The sequence below is a fragment of the Gossypium raimondii genome, chromosome 10 (assembly GCF_025698545.1).
Source record: "Gossypium raimondii isolate GPD5lz chromosome 10, ASM2569854v1, whole genome shotgun sequence".
NCBI lineage: Eukaryota > Viridiplantae > Streptophyta > Magnoliopsida > Malvales > Malvaceae > Gossypium > Gossypium raimondii.
Window position 1 is genome coordinate 47,964,485 of NC_068574.1, and position 17,840 is coordinate 47,982,324.

At 31.2% G+C, this 17,840-nt stretch overlaps 1 protein-coding gene across 1 annotated transcript; it reads left to right on the forward strand.

Annotated features, from left to right (window-relative positions):
• The first annotated feature begins 11,999 nt into the window (after positions 1-11,999).
• Positions 12,000-17,160, forward strand: LOC105776929 (ATP-citrate synthase beta chain protein 2). The gene is made up of 16 exons (XM_012599898.2): positions 12,000-12,168; positions 12,528-12,646; positions 12,799-12,901; positions 13,569-13,634; positions 13,721-13,844; positions 14,001-14,135; positions 14,346-14,406; positions 14,510-14,586; positions 14,790-14,945; positions 15,055-15,183; positions 15,261-15,393; positions 15,489-15,616; positions 15,837-16,019; positions 16,112-16,182; positions 16,319-16,603; positions 16,746-17,160. The coding sequence occupies exons 2-16, from the start codon at positions 12,547-12,549 to the stop codon at positions 16,819-16,821; spliced, it is 1,827 nt and encodes a 608-aa protein (XP_012455352.1). The 5' UTR covers positions 12,000-12,168; positions 12,528-12,546; the 3' UTR covers positions 16,822-17,160.
• The last annotated feature ends 680 nt before the right edge of the window (positions 17,161-17,840 follow it).

Here is a 17,840-nt window from a genome sequence, read left to right on the forward strand (position 1 = left end):
TCGAAGACACAAACCTTGCCTCTCTCGGTTGTGATGGAGTGGTTGAAGACAAAAGATCTTTCCTTTCGCATTGGCAGCCAAGCGGTCAAGACACAAACCTTGCCTCTCTCGATTGTGATGGAGCTGGTTGAAGACAAAAATCTTGCCTTTCAGTATTGACAATGAAGGTGTCAAGACACAAACCTTGCTCTCTCGATTGTGATGGAGTGGTTTAAGACAAAAGATCTTGCCTTTCGTATTGGCAACAAGGTGTCAAGACACAAACCTTGCCTCTCTCGATTGTGATGGAGCTTGTTGAAGACAAAAGATCTTGCCTTCCTGCATTGACAGCGCAGCAGGTCGAAGACACAAACCTTGCCTCTCTCGGTTGTGATGGAGCTGGTTGAAGACAAAAGATCTTGCCTTCCTGCATTGACAGCGAAGCAGGTCAAAAACACAAACATTGCCTCTCTCGGTTGTGATGGAGCTGGTTGAAGACAAAAGATCTTGTCTTCCTGTATTGACAGCGAAGCAGGTCGAAGACACAAACCTTGCCTCTCTCGGTTGTGATGGAGCTGGTTGAAGATAAAATATCTTGCCTTTCTGTATTGACAGCGAAGCAAGTCGAAGACACAAACCTTGCCTCTCTCGGTTGTGATGGAGCTGGTTGAAGACAAAAGATCTTGCCTTCCTGCATTGACAGCGAAACAGATCGAAGACACAAACCTTGCCTCCCTCGGTTGTGGTGGAGCTGGTTGAAGACAATAGATCTTGCCTTTCTGTATTGACAGCGAAGCAGGTCGAAGACACAAACCTTGCCTCTCTCGGTTGTGATGGAGCTGATTGAAGACAAAAGATCTTGCCTTCCTGTAATGACAGCGAAGCAGATCGAGGAAACCATAGATTGCAATTTAAAAGATTGAAGCCACAATGGCGAATTTTACTTTTCTAGCGTTGCAGTGGAACAGATTGAAGCTACAACAGCGGATCTTGCTTCCCCGGCAGTTAAAAAGATTGAAGCTACAACAGCGAATCTTGCTTCCCTGGCAGTTAAAAAGATTGAAGGTACAACAGCGGATCTTATATTCCTAGTGTTGCAGTGGAACAGATTGAAGCTACAACAGCGGATCTTGCTTCCCCGGCAGTTAAAAAGATTGAAGCTACAACAGCGGATCTTACTTTCCTAGCGTTGCAGTGGAACAGATTGAAGCTACAACAGCGGATCTTACTTCCCTGACATTGCAATTAAAAAGATTGAAGCTACAACAGCAGATCTCAACTCCTAAAGTTACAACAGAGTGGATTGAAGCTACAAGTCTCATCTTTTTGAAGTTACAGTGGACTGGATTGAAGCTACTTGAAGAAAGAAAAGCACCAGAACAAGTCAAGAATCGGCGAGGCCGGGCAAAATGGGCCTTTCTTAGTCTTTGCTCTGTTATCGTTACACGACAACGAGTAAAGAGGGGCAGCTGTACGGGCCCATTTTGACCTACCCAACTGACCAAACCCAACACTAGCCCAATCAACCCAATAACCAACCCAAACCCAACAAACCAAATACAACAGGCCCAAAATCACAAACCCAATAAAAAATTCAGCCCAAATCAGAAAACAAAAAAAAGAGAAGGGTAACCCTAACCCTAGGTGCGGCGCACCTAGGGTCTTCTTTTACTGCTGCCGCCTCTGTCACCATCAACTCTACCACCACCGCCCACTGTTGCAGCCAAGACCGCCTCCACTTGCACTGCCATCTACAAGAAGAAAAGACAACAAATAATATAAAAAATGTATTAGGGCTATATAAAGCCATTCAAACCAATGTAAAGGGGGATTTTTCTGTTTTGAAATCGGTATAAAAAAACCGATTGAAACAACGGAGGGCTTCTTTTTTTTAAAAAAATAGAAAATAAAAAGGACACCTTCAAGTTTCTATCTCGATTTTTAGGTATTTATCTAGATATTTACTCTCATTTTTATTTTATTTTATATATATATACGAAAACAAAAAAAAAAGAAAAATAAAAAAAAGACTCACTGGGGAAGGAACTTCGAACGCCTCTCTAGCGCTTCGTCGGCCGTCGGAGGCGATGGCGGTGTGGCGAACAGAGCGGCGGCGCAACAGGGGCCTCAGAACCCCAAAGGGCCGGACCTCTTGAGAGGAAAAAAGGGTTTTTTTATTTTATTTTTTAAGAGAGGTGTCTGAAATGTTTTTGTGAAGCAAAAATGGGTTTAAATACCCTGTAAAACGGCACCGTTTTTGAATCTGGGGTTCAAAGACCAAAACGGCGTCATTTTGGTCTCTGACCCGCGCGATGACCCGACCCAGGGGGAAGGATCCGCGCGTTTTGCTTTCAGGGGAGATTTGCGCCATATGTCCCCCCTCCTTTGTGGCGTGTTCGATGCGATCCTTTTATTTTTTTGATTTTGGCCACATAGAATTTTCTTCTGTTTTAATATGGTCCAAAGACCATGCACACAGGTCTACCAGAACGGTGTCGTTCCATCGACAAGGAATATTGCCTTTCAAGTCCCCTTCCTGTTGCGCGCGTCGCGATTTAATCCGTTTTTTATTTTTGATTTCGCCCCTTAAGATTTTGTTTATTTTCAATTTAATCCTTTTTGTTTTAGCTATTTTACTGTTAAACTAACTATTTTTAATCTTGTTATTACTATTATATTATACCATTAGCCTTATATTATTATTATTATATTTTTATTTTTCACTTATTTAAATTTAAATAAACTTGTCCTATTATATTAGTATTATATAACTATTTATATATCTTTACGCCTTATTTTATATATATGTTTATATTTTCTTATATATCTATACTCCTTTATATATGTATTTTTATATATATGTTTTCTATACCTTATATATACATATATATTTATATACATATTCTTAATTTTCATATATATAGACACGTAATTCTATACTTTTTATATACTCTTTAATTTATATATATACATACTTTCATATATACATGTTTTATATATTTCCATTATTTTTATAATTCATATATATATCTTTATTTATTTTCTTCATGTACATATCCGCTATTGTTATTTTATCTTGCTTAGGTTTGTCTGTTTGCTATTTTTTATATATTGTTCTCATTACCTATTTATATTTTGTTTTGCTTGTGATTATTTTACTTACATTATCATCATCGTTTCATTACACCCATTTTTTATTTAGATTTCAAAAATAACTTTTAAAAATATAAGTAATATTCGTATTTTAGATCTTCGAGAGAATCGAGCCCTAACGTATTGGGTTCCGATTTTTTTCGTTGAATCTAAATAATCGGGATTACTCTTTTAAAAATGATAAAAAGCTCGTTATCAAGAATTCAATATGTTGTGTCCTAACGCATTGGATGTGACACGTTGTTTTCTCGAAACGAGGATTTTTCAAAATAAATGTAATATTCAATGTTTAAAATTTTGATAAATTGTGCTCTAACGTATTGGGTTGCGATTTCTTTATTTGATTTAAACAATTGAATATTTTTTTAAACTTTATTACACGATTTTTTTTTTAAACTCAAGTTTTAAACGATATCGAGAATTAAAAAAGGATCGTGTCCTAACTTACTGGTCGTGATCCCTTTTTTAAATCCAAGATAATTAAATATCTTTTAAATAAGCTTTTTTTATTCGCGTATCGGGAATTCAAGACATTGTGTCCTAACTTACTGGATATGATTCTCTTTCTCGAATAACGTGAAATATCCCCTTTTACTTGAAAATTTTCAACGTTTTAATAAAATGATCGTATTTTTAAAATTCTCCAAAGTTCTCAATTTTCGACATTAAGACATTAAGTAATCAACTAGGTACCAATTTTGGGCGTATCGAGGGTGCTAATCCTTCCTCGTGCGTAACCAACTCCCGAACGCATTTTTCTGAATTTCGTGGACCAAAACTGTTGTTTTAATAAAATCAAATCGTTTATTAAAAACAACCACTTTTCAAGGTGACCCAATCACACCTTATCAAAAAGGATTGGTGGCGACTCCCGTTTTCATTTTCATTTTCAAAACCCAAGTCGACCCCGTTTTCATCCAAAAAAATGATGTCAACAAACATGAGTGATAAACTTTTATCAATTTCTTATTTGACGTTCAAAATTGAAAAATAATAAGGTATGATAATTAAAATTAATTAAACAGTGTCCATAATATAAGTGAAGAATTGACATTAATTACCGTGCGTGAAATTCGATTTTAGCTTTGATGATGCTGATATTAGAATAAAGAAAACCCCGCATCTCTTTTATGACCAAGGAATTATCTTAAGTTTTTAAATAAGATATTGTTTTTAAAATGATCGTACATGGTTAAAATAAAAGAAAGTAAGAAAAGGGCGAAGAGAGTTGTAGTTTGATGCCTTTACAGCTTTGTTTGAATAAGCGGGCAAATCAAATTATAGAATACGCAACTCCTGAAGTTCCACGTTGTTGTAGTCAGCTGCGAGGGCTGTAAAATAGATTTATTTAAAATCTTCAATTACTTGTTTTATTTTTTTTATCATGAAAATATTGAGAAAGGGAGTATATGTTTGTATGCAATTTGTAAAGATAAATTAGTGATAACATTTTTTAGAGTATTACAAGTACAATTAAAATTTATGTATGAGTAACTACTAAGTAAAATCAAACCATTACAACATGATCAGACTAAAAACTAGTATAATTTAAACTAAAATCAATAAATTGGACTAAACTCATATATGACAGCTGCACATGATGGATTTCGAGACCCATGCATATAATTATTAATGATGGGTCTCGAACTTGAGTAATTAAGACCCAGGACCTTCGCTTTTGCCAATTGAACCAAAGCCTCATTGGCAAATTAGTGCTAACATTGATAACAATGTTAATAGTATGCAAAAATTGAATTAAAAGATTTCATGTATAGAGTTAATTTTTTGATAAAAAAATGTATAGAGTTACTTGCACTAGACATCTTTAAACTATGACTTTCATTTTAAATTAGTCCTTAAACTTTAAAATATTCAATTGCATTCCTAAACAATAGATATTATATCATTAAGGTTCTTTTGTTACTAAAATCATTAATCTAACAATTAAATTAGATGTCATATCTCACGTGATACAATTTAAAATATTTTAAAAATATTAGTTTTGAGATTTTCTAAGTTGTTTTAGAAGCTTTATCCTTCACACTCTCTCTCTCTTTTTAACTTTATTTTTAGCTTTTACTTTTAACCTTAACGATCTAAGGATATAATTCAAATATTTTAAAGTTTAGGAACTAATTCATAAATTGAGATTTTTTTATCTTTTCTTAACACATTTAACATATTTATCAAGTTGGATTGCCATTTTTTATTATTAAATCTAGGCATAATGATTTATTTGACCTCCAACTTTAGAAAAAATCATTTTATCCTTTCATTTAAATAATCATTATTTTTAGCCCTTAAATTTACGTCGTTTGTCAAATCACCCTAAAATAAATGAAAATATACTTTGTTGACATGGAATACATATGGATTGGCATGTCAACAATTAATTAATTTTAAATTTTAAAAATAAAAATTATAAATAATGAAAATGATTTAAAAAGTATAAAATTATAAAACAATATTTTTAATTTTTAAAATTTATTAGCAACGTTAACTTTTTCACCTATTTTTGAGTAATTTAACAAAAATAAAAATTAAATGACTAAAAGAGGTAAAAAAATTAAATAAAAGGCTAAACTAACGTTGGAAGGCTAAAAAACACATTATGGCTTAAATCTAAAGAAACCAAACAAAAAGATAACTTATTTAAAAAACAAATAAATGTATTAGTTTTATTACAGTTTGGTAGGCTAGGCTTTTTGAATTGTGACATTAGCTAACTTAATCCAATATGTGCAAAGTTTGGACTGACCAACCAATTTTGTTGACTTGGATTTGTTATTTATATTTAGATAATAAATTGGGGAATATTTTTCAAGTTTTTCCTACTCATAAATCTTTATTCTTAAAATAACCTACTTTTATTTTTATTTATCAAAATAGAGTGTTTATTGACATGTCAGTAATTAAAAACTTTGCAACTTTTTTTTTTCTTTCACTTCTTTCTTTACACTGAGGATTTTTTTTACTAACCAGTGAACTTTTTTAATATAATATTTAAAAGATAAAATTAATTAAAAATCAAAAATAAATTTTAAATTTATTTTATTTTAATCACGATAGTACATCATAATATTTGATTATGATTATAGTTAAAAAGAGGAGGTATCTCAAAAGTGGTTAAAAAATGGACTTGTAATGGTAATTTTACTTCAACGGTTAAAAAAAAAACAAAAGATTATCACTCGGCAAATCAACCAATCAGAAGCATTACGGTTAGGCCCAATGTCTCGATGTAAGTTAGTTACGGAGCTCCAGCCGGTTGTTACACCAAAAGCTATTTATATATAAACAACATTAATTTTGTCAAAGAGATAACCTATGCTTTTATTGTTTCCCTTTTAATCTTTAAACTTTATGTTAATCGGTCGCTTTTAAGTCCAAATAAGAAAAAAGAATGTACAAATAAAAGCAAGTCAGTACCATCGTCACATCCCAATGCACCACGTGCATTAAATGATGCATTTCTGTTTCCATCTCAATTATTGCATATTGTTATTAAAATAAATAATTTTCTATTATGTCCAAATAAGTCTCTGTCTAAGCTTGAAATAAAATTGTATTTCAATCCATAATTAATTAATATGTTCAAATATGAGCAGAATATAAAAAATGTTTAAAGTGTGGAATAATTCTTTTTTTTTTAAATTTAGCCGTCATTTTTTTGTCAAGCCAGCGTCAACATTTACTCACTTAGTTGTCTCGTTTAGAAAAAAAAAAAAAGAATAAGAAGAAAGAAAACAACCCAAAAATGGACGGCATTCTTTTAAAATTCTATTGTTACCATTTTATCATATTTTTGTTGAATTTATTTAATAATTATTAGTTTTTATTTATTTTTGGATTTAATTTAATTATCTTTACATAAATGTAAAATAATTTATTATCTATCCTTCCTCGTGACGTTCGTCGGTTTTCTTTTGCATTTGGGTAAACTTTCAGTTTTGGTCTCTCCGTTAAAACTCGAATTTAAGATTTAAATTTTATATCTATTTTTTATTTTTTCATTTCAATTATAATGGTAAAATTCTAGTTTTGATCCTTCTTTAGACTCGAATTTAAAATTTAATCTTTATATTTTCACGTCCTTTTCGTTTGACATTTCAATTATAATGGTAAAATTTCAGTTTTGATCCTCTATTAAACTTAAATTTAAGATGCAATCTTGTTATTTTTATTTGACATAATTTGGTTCTTTACTTTTACAACGATATTAGGTAGTCCAAATAATTAACATATTTAGTTATTCTGGTTAAAATTTTTAGTGTATTTAAAATAAATACTATTCAATCAAAAAATTATTTGGCATAATGGATTGGAATAAGTGTTATTAAAAAATTTTACATCAACTACTAAAAATATTAAAGGTGTTAATTATTTGAACTAATAACACGACTCCTTTTATAAAATTTTAGTTTTGATCTCTTTGTTATACTCACATTTGAGATTTAATTTTATATTCTAATATGACATAATTTGATTTTCTACTTTTATAATGATATTAGTTAGCCCAAATAATTTACATCCTTAGCTATACCGATTAAAATGATTACAAGAATTTCTCTCAAAACATCTTTCTAACACTATATATATATGTATATGAAGTTGAACGGTATTTTAAGAAAATAATTGACCTCAACAAATTGATCAAAATAATTATGGGGTCAACTATTTCAACTAATTAATGATATCATGTAGAGGAAACAAAAATTAAAGAATATATACTAAATTATAAATTTAAACGTTGTAGAGATCATAACCATAATTTGATCTAAAATAATCTATGCCAAATATGATTATATTTTTATTTAATAAAAGGTAATTATTTGGTACACAAGTAGTGAAAATTTTTAATTTTATAAGCCCATTGATAATTTTTTTTAAAAAAGCTTTTTTAAATTTAATTTTATTAGTATAAGTGTTATATTTATTGGAAGTGAATAAGAGATAGCAAACTAATCTTTACTGAAAATAATAATAATAGCCGATTGAGTCTTAGCTCGATTGGCAACGGTATTGTTATCAGGAGGATGTGGGTTCAAGTGCGTTGAAGCACATCATCTTCTTTTTTAAGGGTTAAGGAGGGGCTGTAGGTAGTTTTAGACATTGCATCAAAAAGAGCAGATATGATAAGACCATGTTGAGATTAATGTTTATATATATATATATATGTATATGCCTTACAAGTAATAAAAGAGGTATGCCATATGCCCCTATATTTTTATAAACTTAGAATTTAGTTTCTGTATTTTTATTTTTAAGAATTTAGTCTTATGTTTCAAATTTTAGAATTCAGTACGATTTTTAACACTATTAAATTGTTGTTGTTGAATTTGTCGATGTGAAATTTTGAAAAGGAAAACTTACTTAGTAGTAATGTAACTATAATAAATGAATTTGTAATAATTTTAATTTAACAAAATAATTCTAATAGTGTTAAGAGTTTAACTTAAATTTAGAAATTTAGAAAGTGAAAAGATTAAATTTCTAAAAATAAAATTATAGGGTTAAATTTTAAATTTACCTAACGTATTTTAACTTAAAATTTAAGAAAAATTATAAAGAGATTTGGAATTATACTAGTAATTATAATTTCAGTTATAGGTAATAAATAATTACAAAATATTATAACAATTGTGAAATTTTAAGTGATGGCAGTCATAGAAGTTTTCAAGTCAACCAAGTGAAACCATAATAAACTTTGTTAGCGTAACATGCACCTGTTGAATTTCTGACCGGCATTCATCCTATAATTTGGCAGAACAACTTTGACTGAAATTAGTAGAAAATTATCTAATATGACATGATGTTTTTTTTTAATATTTTAATTATTTGACTAAGGGAAATTATAAGTTGGGAATAAAATAAAAGATGGGTGGATTAAGAACCCCGACATAATTTAAATTGGAGACCAAAAAATTAATCATAGCATAATCCATAATAAGATATTAAAAAATAGGAATAAAAATTATAAAAATTGGGGCTGAAGTTAAAAATTTATGTTAAAAAAGAGAGCTTAAATTAAACTATTAATTTTGAGAGAAATAAAAATGCAGTTTTAATTTAACTAAAAGCTGAAATGACTGAAATTAAATTATTATTATTTTAAATAAATCTAATATGTAATTTGTTTTCATTTAATTAAAGCATTAAAATATCTAAATTAAATTATTAATAAAAGACCAAAAGAGCAATTTTATTTAATTCATAGGGCAAGGCCTTTGTCCTAACTTTTCCCTGAATACACGAATGCATATTATTATGAATATATAATATCTTAAAATAAAATAACATCAATATAATGTAAGTAATTCATAAGAATTATCAAATCTAAATTTAATATAATTTTATTTTTATTTACAAAACATAAAAGTAAAAATATCAATCAAACATTTAATTAAGTTTAAAATCTTTTCCTTTCATTTATCTTGATTAACTAAAAATGAAGAAGCACATTTCTCTCTTTTTCCTATGCCAAATTCTTCATTATCAAACAAACTTACTTAAATTATCTTGATTTTCTTTTCACAGTTCATAATATAATTTTCCCTTCTTTTCGGTGTTATATGTAGAATTTTATTCAAAGAATAAGGTTTTAGCAGCCTTAAAAGGATGACAAAATCAGCCATATATATATACACATATATTATATATTATATATTATATCCCATCAGGTTGCATTTTTCTTCAACTTCAAAAATATTATTGAAAACTACAGCTTTATATATATTTATATAATATCCCATCGACAGCCGCCACCTATGAATATTCTATTAATTAACTATTTGTATACTCACCTAATCTTTAATTAAGTTATGTTTGGTTAAAATATGTTCAAGTCCCTAAACTTTCGGTGCAGTTAAAATCTAGCACTTTTCCTTTTATTTCCAATAATTTAGTATTTTTACTTTTCTAAAATTATTCTAATGAATTCACTGGTATAACATCTCAAAATAAAATAAAATAAAAAGACACTCACTCGATAACCATGTAAATTTTTTTGTAATAAACCTGAATTTAATACAAGAATTTGAATGAGATTAGTGATTGGACTTTTATTTTAAACTCGGATTGTAAAGAGCCTAAATTCCTTTAATTAAAGTAAAATGACTAAATTTCAAATATATGAAAAATAAAAAAACTTAATAATATTTTTAAATTTTTTCATATTTCTTAAACTAATTTTTTGTCCCTTGAGATGCATGTGTTGATTATGTATATAAATTAAAATGTATTTAATCATCTTATAATTTTTAAATAAATTTTTTAAAATTCAATACACAATTTTTTATTAAAACATTTTTGAACTTTTAAAGTTTTAATTGAAAAACTTGAAACATATTTTAAATTTTTTATATTTTTAAACTAATTTTTCATCTCGTGAGATGCATGCGTTGATTATGTATATCAATTAAAATGCATTTAATCATTTTAAAGTTTTCTAAATAAATTTTGTAAAAATTGAATACAAAAATTTCAAATTTTATTATAACTTTTATTGAACTAACATATTTTAAATTTTTTATATTTCTTAAATGTTATTTGACCATTTAGAATCTAAATGCCACCTTTTTGAATTGTGGCATATAATATATTACCATGCATAATATAATAATAAAAAGAAGAGTATGACAAATACCTTAGACTACAGTTTCATGTGGATACAGTCAACCTCTGACTGCAAATAAATTCAGCTTTAGTCCGATGTTCACTTCAAATTTTCTAATTCAGAACTTACATATTCAAACTCAAAAATGATTTTAAGCTTTTAGAAAATATGGAATGTTACTATAAAATTTGCTTTTAATATATAAAAATAAAAGCATAAATCTCTGACAAGAATATATAATATAACTATTTTAAATTTATTAGTGACCCGACATTAAATAAATTCATAATTTTAAAAGTAACTATAAACATTTTTAAAATATTTATACTAAACACGGAAACATATCCATAAGACTTAAATAAAATAAATATAGAATGAAAATTCACACATGCTTGAGCATAGAATTTAAGTCTAAAGGTGACAACGGACTTAAAATGAAAAAAATATTATTTATTTATTTAATTTCGTTATCATTTAACGATATAGTTTACAATTTTATTTTCAGGCTAACCAAATTAATAAAACACCTAAAATTTTAAATATAGTTTACAATTTATAATTAAAAATATATATGGCAAGGTGGTAAATAAAGTGAGCAGGAGGGCTATTTATCGCATTCCATTTGAAAATTTTAATGTCAGTAGTATTTTTTAACTAAATATTCAAGTCAAGCCAACCTCTACCGTGGCTTTCACCTAACCCCGACCATACCTCCACATTTCTTGTAGATGTGAACCAAATTTGTTTCATATATGGTATTACAAAGGGGGGGAAAAAGACAATTATTTTAACAAATTTAATCTTTTAAAGATACAATTAATTTTTTATCTAATTCCAAATTTTATTAAAAAATTATAATCTAAATTAATTTTATCAAAATCTGATCATCATATTTTATGAAAATTAAAAATTGATCAAATTAAGAAATATTGTTAACATTATCTTTAATCGATTACTTGAAACTAACATTTAATTTTTATAAAGTATTAACATCAAATTCTAATAAATTAAAATAGAAAGATTAATTTATCAGTTTTTATAAAATAGAGAGGTGAAATTAGCATTAGATATATTTTTTTCTCAAAAAGGAAAAAGAGAAAAAAATGATTACTCAGGAAATAACAAAAAAAAAAAAAAAGAAAAAAAGAAAGAAGAAGAAGAAAAATGAAGATTATTCAGTGGGCTAACTACCAAAGGCCACGTGACCATCTCTCTCCTGTTACTCCCTCCGGTGTGGTGAGCTACTCCCAATTCCCTCCATCCCATTTTCCCTCTCTTTCTATATAAATCCGCACCTACCCTTTTCATTCCTCATTTCCAGCTTTTCTTTTCTATCCTTTTCTCGTCTCGTCTTTTCTTTTCCTTTCGCGAGGCGAGCGAGCCACTGTAATCTTTTCCTTTCCTTACAACTTACTCATCAGGTAAACATTTCATTTCCTCCCTAAACCTTTTTTTTTTCTCTCAGATCTGTTTCTTTTTTCTTAATTCCAATTTCTGTCGCTTTTTGAATTCCGATGCTTTCGAGGAAATTTTAAGATACTTTGATTTGTAATTTTTTGCTGATGAATCAACTATATGAAGCTCGAGAGCTAGAGATCTCGCATTTCATTTTTATCATACTGCTTTTTTAACTGCATTCCGGTGATTTGATTTGCTCGTCTTCTTTGTATCGAGATCTGATTCGGTTTAGGTTCGAGTTAGGTGTAGTGTTGGATCCGGCTCTTTCATTTGCTTAATTAACAGCTTCAGTTTACTAGTTAGCGACGTCTTTGTTGAACAGGTCTCTTTGAGTCGAAGCCATGGCCACCGGACAGTTGTTTTCTCGAACAACTCAAGCCTTATTCTATAACTACAAACAACTTCCTATTCAACGCATGCTTGATTTCGATTTCCTTTGCGGTACGGGTCCCTTGCTGATTTCATCTTATATTTAGCTGATCGGCACTCGTATTACGGAATTGTTCGAATTATGTTGTTTTTATCCTTAATTCTTGATCCGTACTATCTTTTATTATTAATTTCCCCTTCTGTTTTCTTTTTTGAATTTGTAGGGAGGGAAACACCGTCCGTCGCTGGTATCATTAATCCTGGTGCCGAGGGATTTCAGAAACTCTTCTTTGGTCAAGAGGAAATAGCGATCCCAGTGCATTCAACGTAAGATGCTCTTATCTCCTGTTTCTATTTTTAGATAAACTTTTTTCCCCTGTAGTTATTAATCCGTATATTGAAAGTGTTATAGGGTAAATGAACTTTCTACCATGTTACCTTAAAATCCTATAAACCAGCCTGCAAAGTTTAAATCTCTACTAATAGGCTTATGCGATCACCATGTGTAACATTCGATTATGATAAGGAATCCATCAACGATTCATTTATTTAACATAATTTAGTTAGAGGAACACATGACCAGCATATAATCTGCTTGCGAAACTTTTAAATTCTACTATTATGGGATGATGATCCATTACTATGTATATATTTGCTTTTTTCGGAAAATTCTATCCATCTACTATTGAGAGATCAGAAAATAATTGGTCTATGATGCTATAACTTTGTTTAGTTTTGATCAAAGGGAATTGACTTTGGCTTTTGTGTTAGTTGTATCTCCTACATGGCAATCATTTTTGCATTTAACAGGTAGTTCTTGCTAATAAATAGTCTTATTGTGTCTTGAGAGAGGATGTTCAATTAATACTATAGTGTGATTTTACATCCTTTACAGATTAGAATAATCCTGTAAGGCTTACTTTGCTGTTTGATTGATGAATTTGTATTCTCCTAGCTTTATTTTCTCTAACCTCGTAATTGATAAATTTTGCAGCATTGAGGCAGCATGTGCTGCACATCCAACTGCCGATGTTTTTATTAACTTTGCATCATATCGAAGGTTAGCCTTTGTTGCATTCATGCTATTTTTGTGAGCTAGAATCTTTATATGCATAACTTAAATCATTTTTTTTTATTTTCTTACAGTGCTGCTGCTTCGTCCATGTCTGCTCTGAAACAACCTACCATTCGAGTTGTTGCTATAATTGCTGAAGGTGTTCCTGAATCAGACACCAAACAGTTGATTGCATATGCACGTTCCAACAACAAGGTAAGCAAGATGATTAGAACAGAACTAGGCAATGGAAATGGTTAACCAATATAAAATGCATCTCCTTGTGATCTTGCAGTTGCAAAGATCTGATTTAACAATTTTTACTAGCATTCTTTGATTCTGTATTTGATTTCAGTACTTATGCTATTTCAGGTTGTTATTGGCCCAGCTACTGTTGGAGGAATTCAAGCTGGAGCTTTTAAGATAGGTGACACTGCTGGAACAATTGACAATATTGTTCACTGCAAGCTGTACAGGCCTGGATCTGTTGGCTTTGTCTCCAAATCTGTATGTTATCTTTCATAGTTTTTTCTTATGCATGTGCACATGTGTCTGAGTAACTATGCCTCTTTCTCTTCTGCTTAAGCAATTACACCTCGACACATTGTGCACCAATTTCCTATCACTAATTTGGCATTTGGTATCATGGCTTTGGCCAGAATGTGACCCATACATATGGCATTAGTTTTAACTTATATCTTTTTAAAAATATTGCAGGGTGGCATGTCGAATGAAATGTACAACACTATTGCCCGTGTTACAGATGGAATTTATGAAGGTAACTATAAGCTACCTTTAACATGTACAAATATATTCATATTTGCCAAATTGGATTTCATATGAAATATTAATTTTTGGGTACATATTGAAAAATAATGTAGGCATAGCTATTGGAGGAGATGTCTTCCCAGGATCCACCTTATCCGACCATATTTTGAGATTTAACAACATTCCACAGGTATATTATAGTTTTCATTCAAATCATTGTGATTTCCTTCCTACAATTTTTTCTACAAGCAAAGCACTCATGGTTAGGGTAGCACAAAACTAGCCCTCCTAACTCCCATTTGATTGATTTTTGCATTTTAAAATTCATAATTCTCATAGAAGCATCTTCTACATTGCAAAAGAAGTTCCTGACCCTTTTTTCCCCATCAACAGGTCAAGATGATGGTTGTCCTTGGAGAACTTGGTGGACGAGATGAGTATTCCTTAGTTGAAGCCCTGAAACAGGGAAAAGTGAACAAACCAGTGGTTGCTTGGGTCAGTGGAACTTGTGCACGACTCTTCAAATCAGAAGTACAGTTTGGTCATGCTGTAAGTTATCACCTTAATTTTCCTGGAATTCATCTTTCCTTCCTTTGTGTTCAAGCTTTGGGGTTCCTGCAATGAATGAGACATTATCTTTACCTTATAATTAATTCAGGGAGCTAAGAGTGGTGGTGAGATGGAGTCTGCACAGGCAAAGAATCAAGCACTAAGGGAAGCTGGAGCTGTTGTTCCCACTTCATATGAAGCTCTGGAAGCTACAATCAAGGAAACATTTGAGCAACTGGTGAGTTTCTGTTTTGGCCAAATGTTGGGCAGTTTTAAGCTTTTAGCCATATTTACAAATTTGATTGGTGTGTTTAGGTTGAAGAAGGGAAGATTACACCGGTCAAGGAAGTTAAGCCTCCACAAATCCCAGAAGATCTTAACAGTGCTATTAAGAGCGGGAAAGTTCGTGCTCCAACTCATATTATTTCGACCATCTCTGATGACAGAGGTATCTTAACTAATATATGTTTGACAATTAAATTAGATGTTTGATGAAATGGAGACTAAGGCGTGTTAAATTCTTTCTTTGAATCAAATTTGCAGGGGAGGAACCATGCTATGCTGGTGTGCCCATGTCTTCCATTGTTGAGCAAGGTCTTGGTGTTGGTGATGTCATTTCTCTCTTGTGGTTCAAACGAAGCCTTCCACGATACTGTACTAAATTTATTGAGGTAGGCTGCTGAAATTTATGATAACCTTTTATGAGTTATGAGCCCTTGCTCCCTAGTGACCCATATCTACCATCACCTTTCACAAGTGTTACCCCTCCTATGATAGCATCCTTGTTGAAGTTAAAATTGGCCTAATCCTTTTCTTTTTATTTTACTATTGTCTTCATCTCTAGAAAGCATCATTCTTTTTTGTTTTTACTAATATGTTTGATCTGACCAGATATGCATCATGCTCTGTGCTGACCATGGTCCCTGTGTCTCTGGTGCGCACAACACTATAGTGACTGCAAGAGCTGGGAAGGACCTTGTGTCCAGTCTTGTGTCAGGTTTGCTTACAATTGGTCCTCGCTTTGGTGGTGCAATTGATGATGCTGCACGATACTTTAAAGATGCTTACGATAGGGTAAGTTTCAATATTGTTATTTGTAGCGACTTTGATGATTTTTTTTTTCTTAATACAGTCTAAGATGTTGCCTCTTTACTGTCCTTTTGCAGGGTCTTACACCTTATGAATTTGTTGAAAGCATGAAAAAGAAGGGCATCCGTGTGCCTGGAATTGGTCACAGGTACAAATGGTTTTTAATAGTCATGATAGTTTTAACCATGCAAAAGCTACTAAACATGGGATCTGCTTTTCTATTGTTTTGTCCTAGATCATGTTACATGTCTAATGGTTACAAATGCTTTCTTTCCTGTGAAAAGGATCAAGAGAGGGGACAACAGAGATAAGAGAGTAGAGCTTCTCCAACTGTTTGCTCGCACAAATTTCCCATCTGTGAAGTACATGGAATATGCCGTTCAAGTTGAAACCTACACTCTCTCAAAGGCTAACAACCTTGTCCTCAACGTGGATGGTGCCATCGGGTCACTTTTCTTGGATCTTCTTGCTGGTAGTGGAATGTTCACAAAGCAAGAGATTGATGAGATTGTTGAGATTGGCTACCTAAATGGGCTCTTTGTGCTAGCACGATCCATTGGTTTGATTGGGTAAGTTTAGATAAACTTTCCAATCTTAACATTTGGTGTTTTGCTTGAAATTGCTGACCTTTTTGCACTCAAAACCATTGGATTTGGATGTTGGCAAGAATATTTTACTGTGTTATTGACATTCAGTTGTTTGATATTTCAGGCACACTTTCGATCAGAAGAGACTGAAGCAGCCACTATACCGTCACCCATGGGAAGATGTTCTCTACACTAAGTGAGAGAACATTACGAGCAGCAGTTGCAATCTCCTCGAGCATTGTTGTTACAGGAGTCCTTGTTTGTGTCTGCATTTTTATGGGGTATGGTGGTTCGGTTCTTAGATTATTGTTTGTAAGGTAAGGCTAAATGGTAGATCACCATCATTTCTAAGTTGTATTCAAGGTCCACATAGGAGAGAAAAGAAATCTCAAAAATGTTGCGTGATTCGTTTTTAGTTTTTTACCAGTTTCACGGATAAATAAGACATCTCGTGCACATTGTATTGTAATATTTTATGAGAAATTTCGAAATTAGGAATCATCTATTCTCGGATTATACAATAAGGTAGTTCAAGTTAAGCTTTTCCCCCTCTAAAGTTGGATCATTAGGTCCACAATATTATGTGGCTTCAATTTTCTGTTTGAAGAATAGGGCGCTCTACATAATATATACAATGTACCGACCAGAATTATCCTATTCCTTTTGTTGATGTGCTTTCTCTGGAATCAATTAAAAGGATGTTAGGAGGCACTTGGCGTGGGCGTAGGTTTTAGTAATGATGTGTTTTCAAGGCAATTGATGCACGTTGGATTACGTTTGCAACGTGGTATTGTTCGTTTCAGCGATGACCATTGTTTTTGCTGCTTTGGTATTTTTGGAATAGACATTACAGAATGATAGAGTCATCCTTGCTATATATAGCTACAACCAAATGCAGTCCAACAATCCGTCTACCAACAATAGTGCGGTTAGTGGAAACCTGTTTTGGGTCTGTTCAGCCTTCTAACAAAAATATTGTTCACACCTTATGGATTAGCCTTTTAAAGGGAAAAATGATCTCATATTGATGGTCTAAGGGTGGACTAGACTTGATATACCATGGGTTTCTTTCCTCTCTCGACAGGCTTATTCTCAAACGACACATGACGTAAGAATAGGATTCACCTTTAAAAACAATATATCATTTTAAAAGCACATAACTGTGAGAATAGTTTTCGCCTTCTAATTGTGGGAATGGTTCCCAAATCATTTGGGTTTT

What these genes read in the sequence shown, in the direction of transcription:
- LOC105776929 (XM_012599898.2), top strand. Translation starts at nt 12,547, where the DNA reads ATGGCCACCGGACAGTTGTTTTCTCGAACAACTCAAGCCTTATTCTAT. An exon ending in TGATTTCGATTTCCTTTGCG is followed by an intron (nt 12,647 to 12,798) that starts GTACGGGTCCCT and finishes TTGAATTTGTAG; the next exon opens with GGAGGGAAACACCGTCCGTC. An exon ending in ATGCACGTTCCAACAACAAG is followed by an intron (nt 13,845 to 14,000) that starts GTAAGCAAGATG and finishes ATGCTATTTCAG; the next exon opens with GTTGTTATTGGCCCAGCTAC.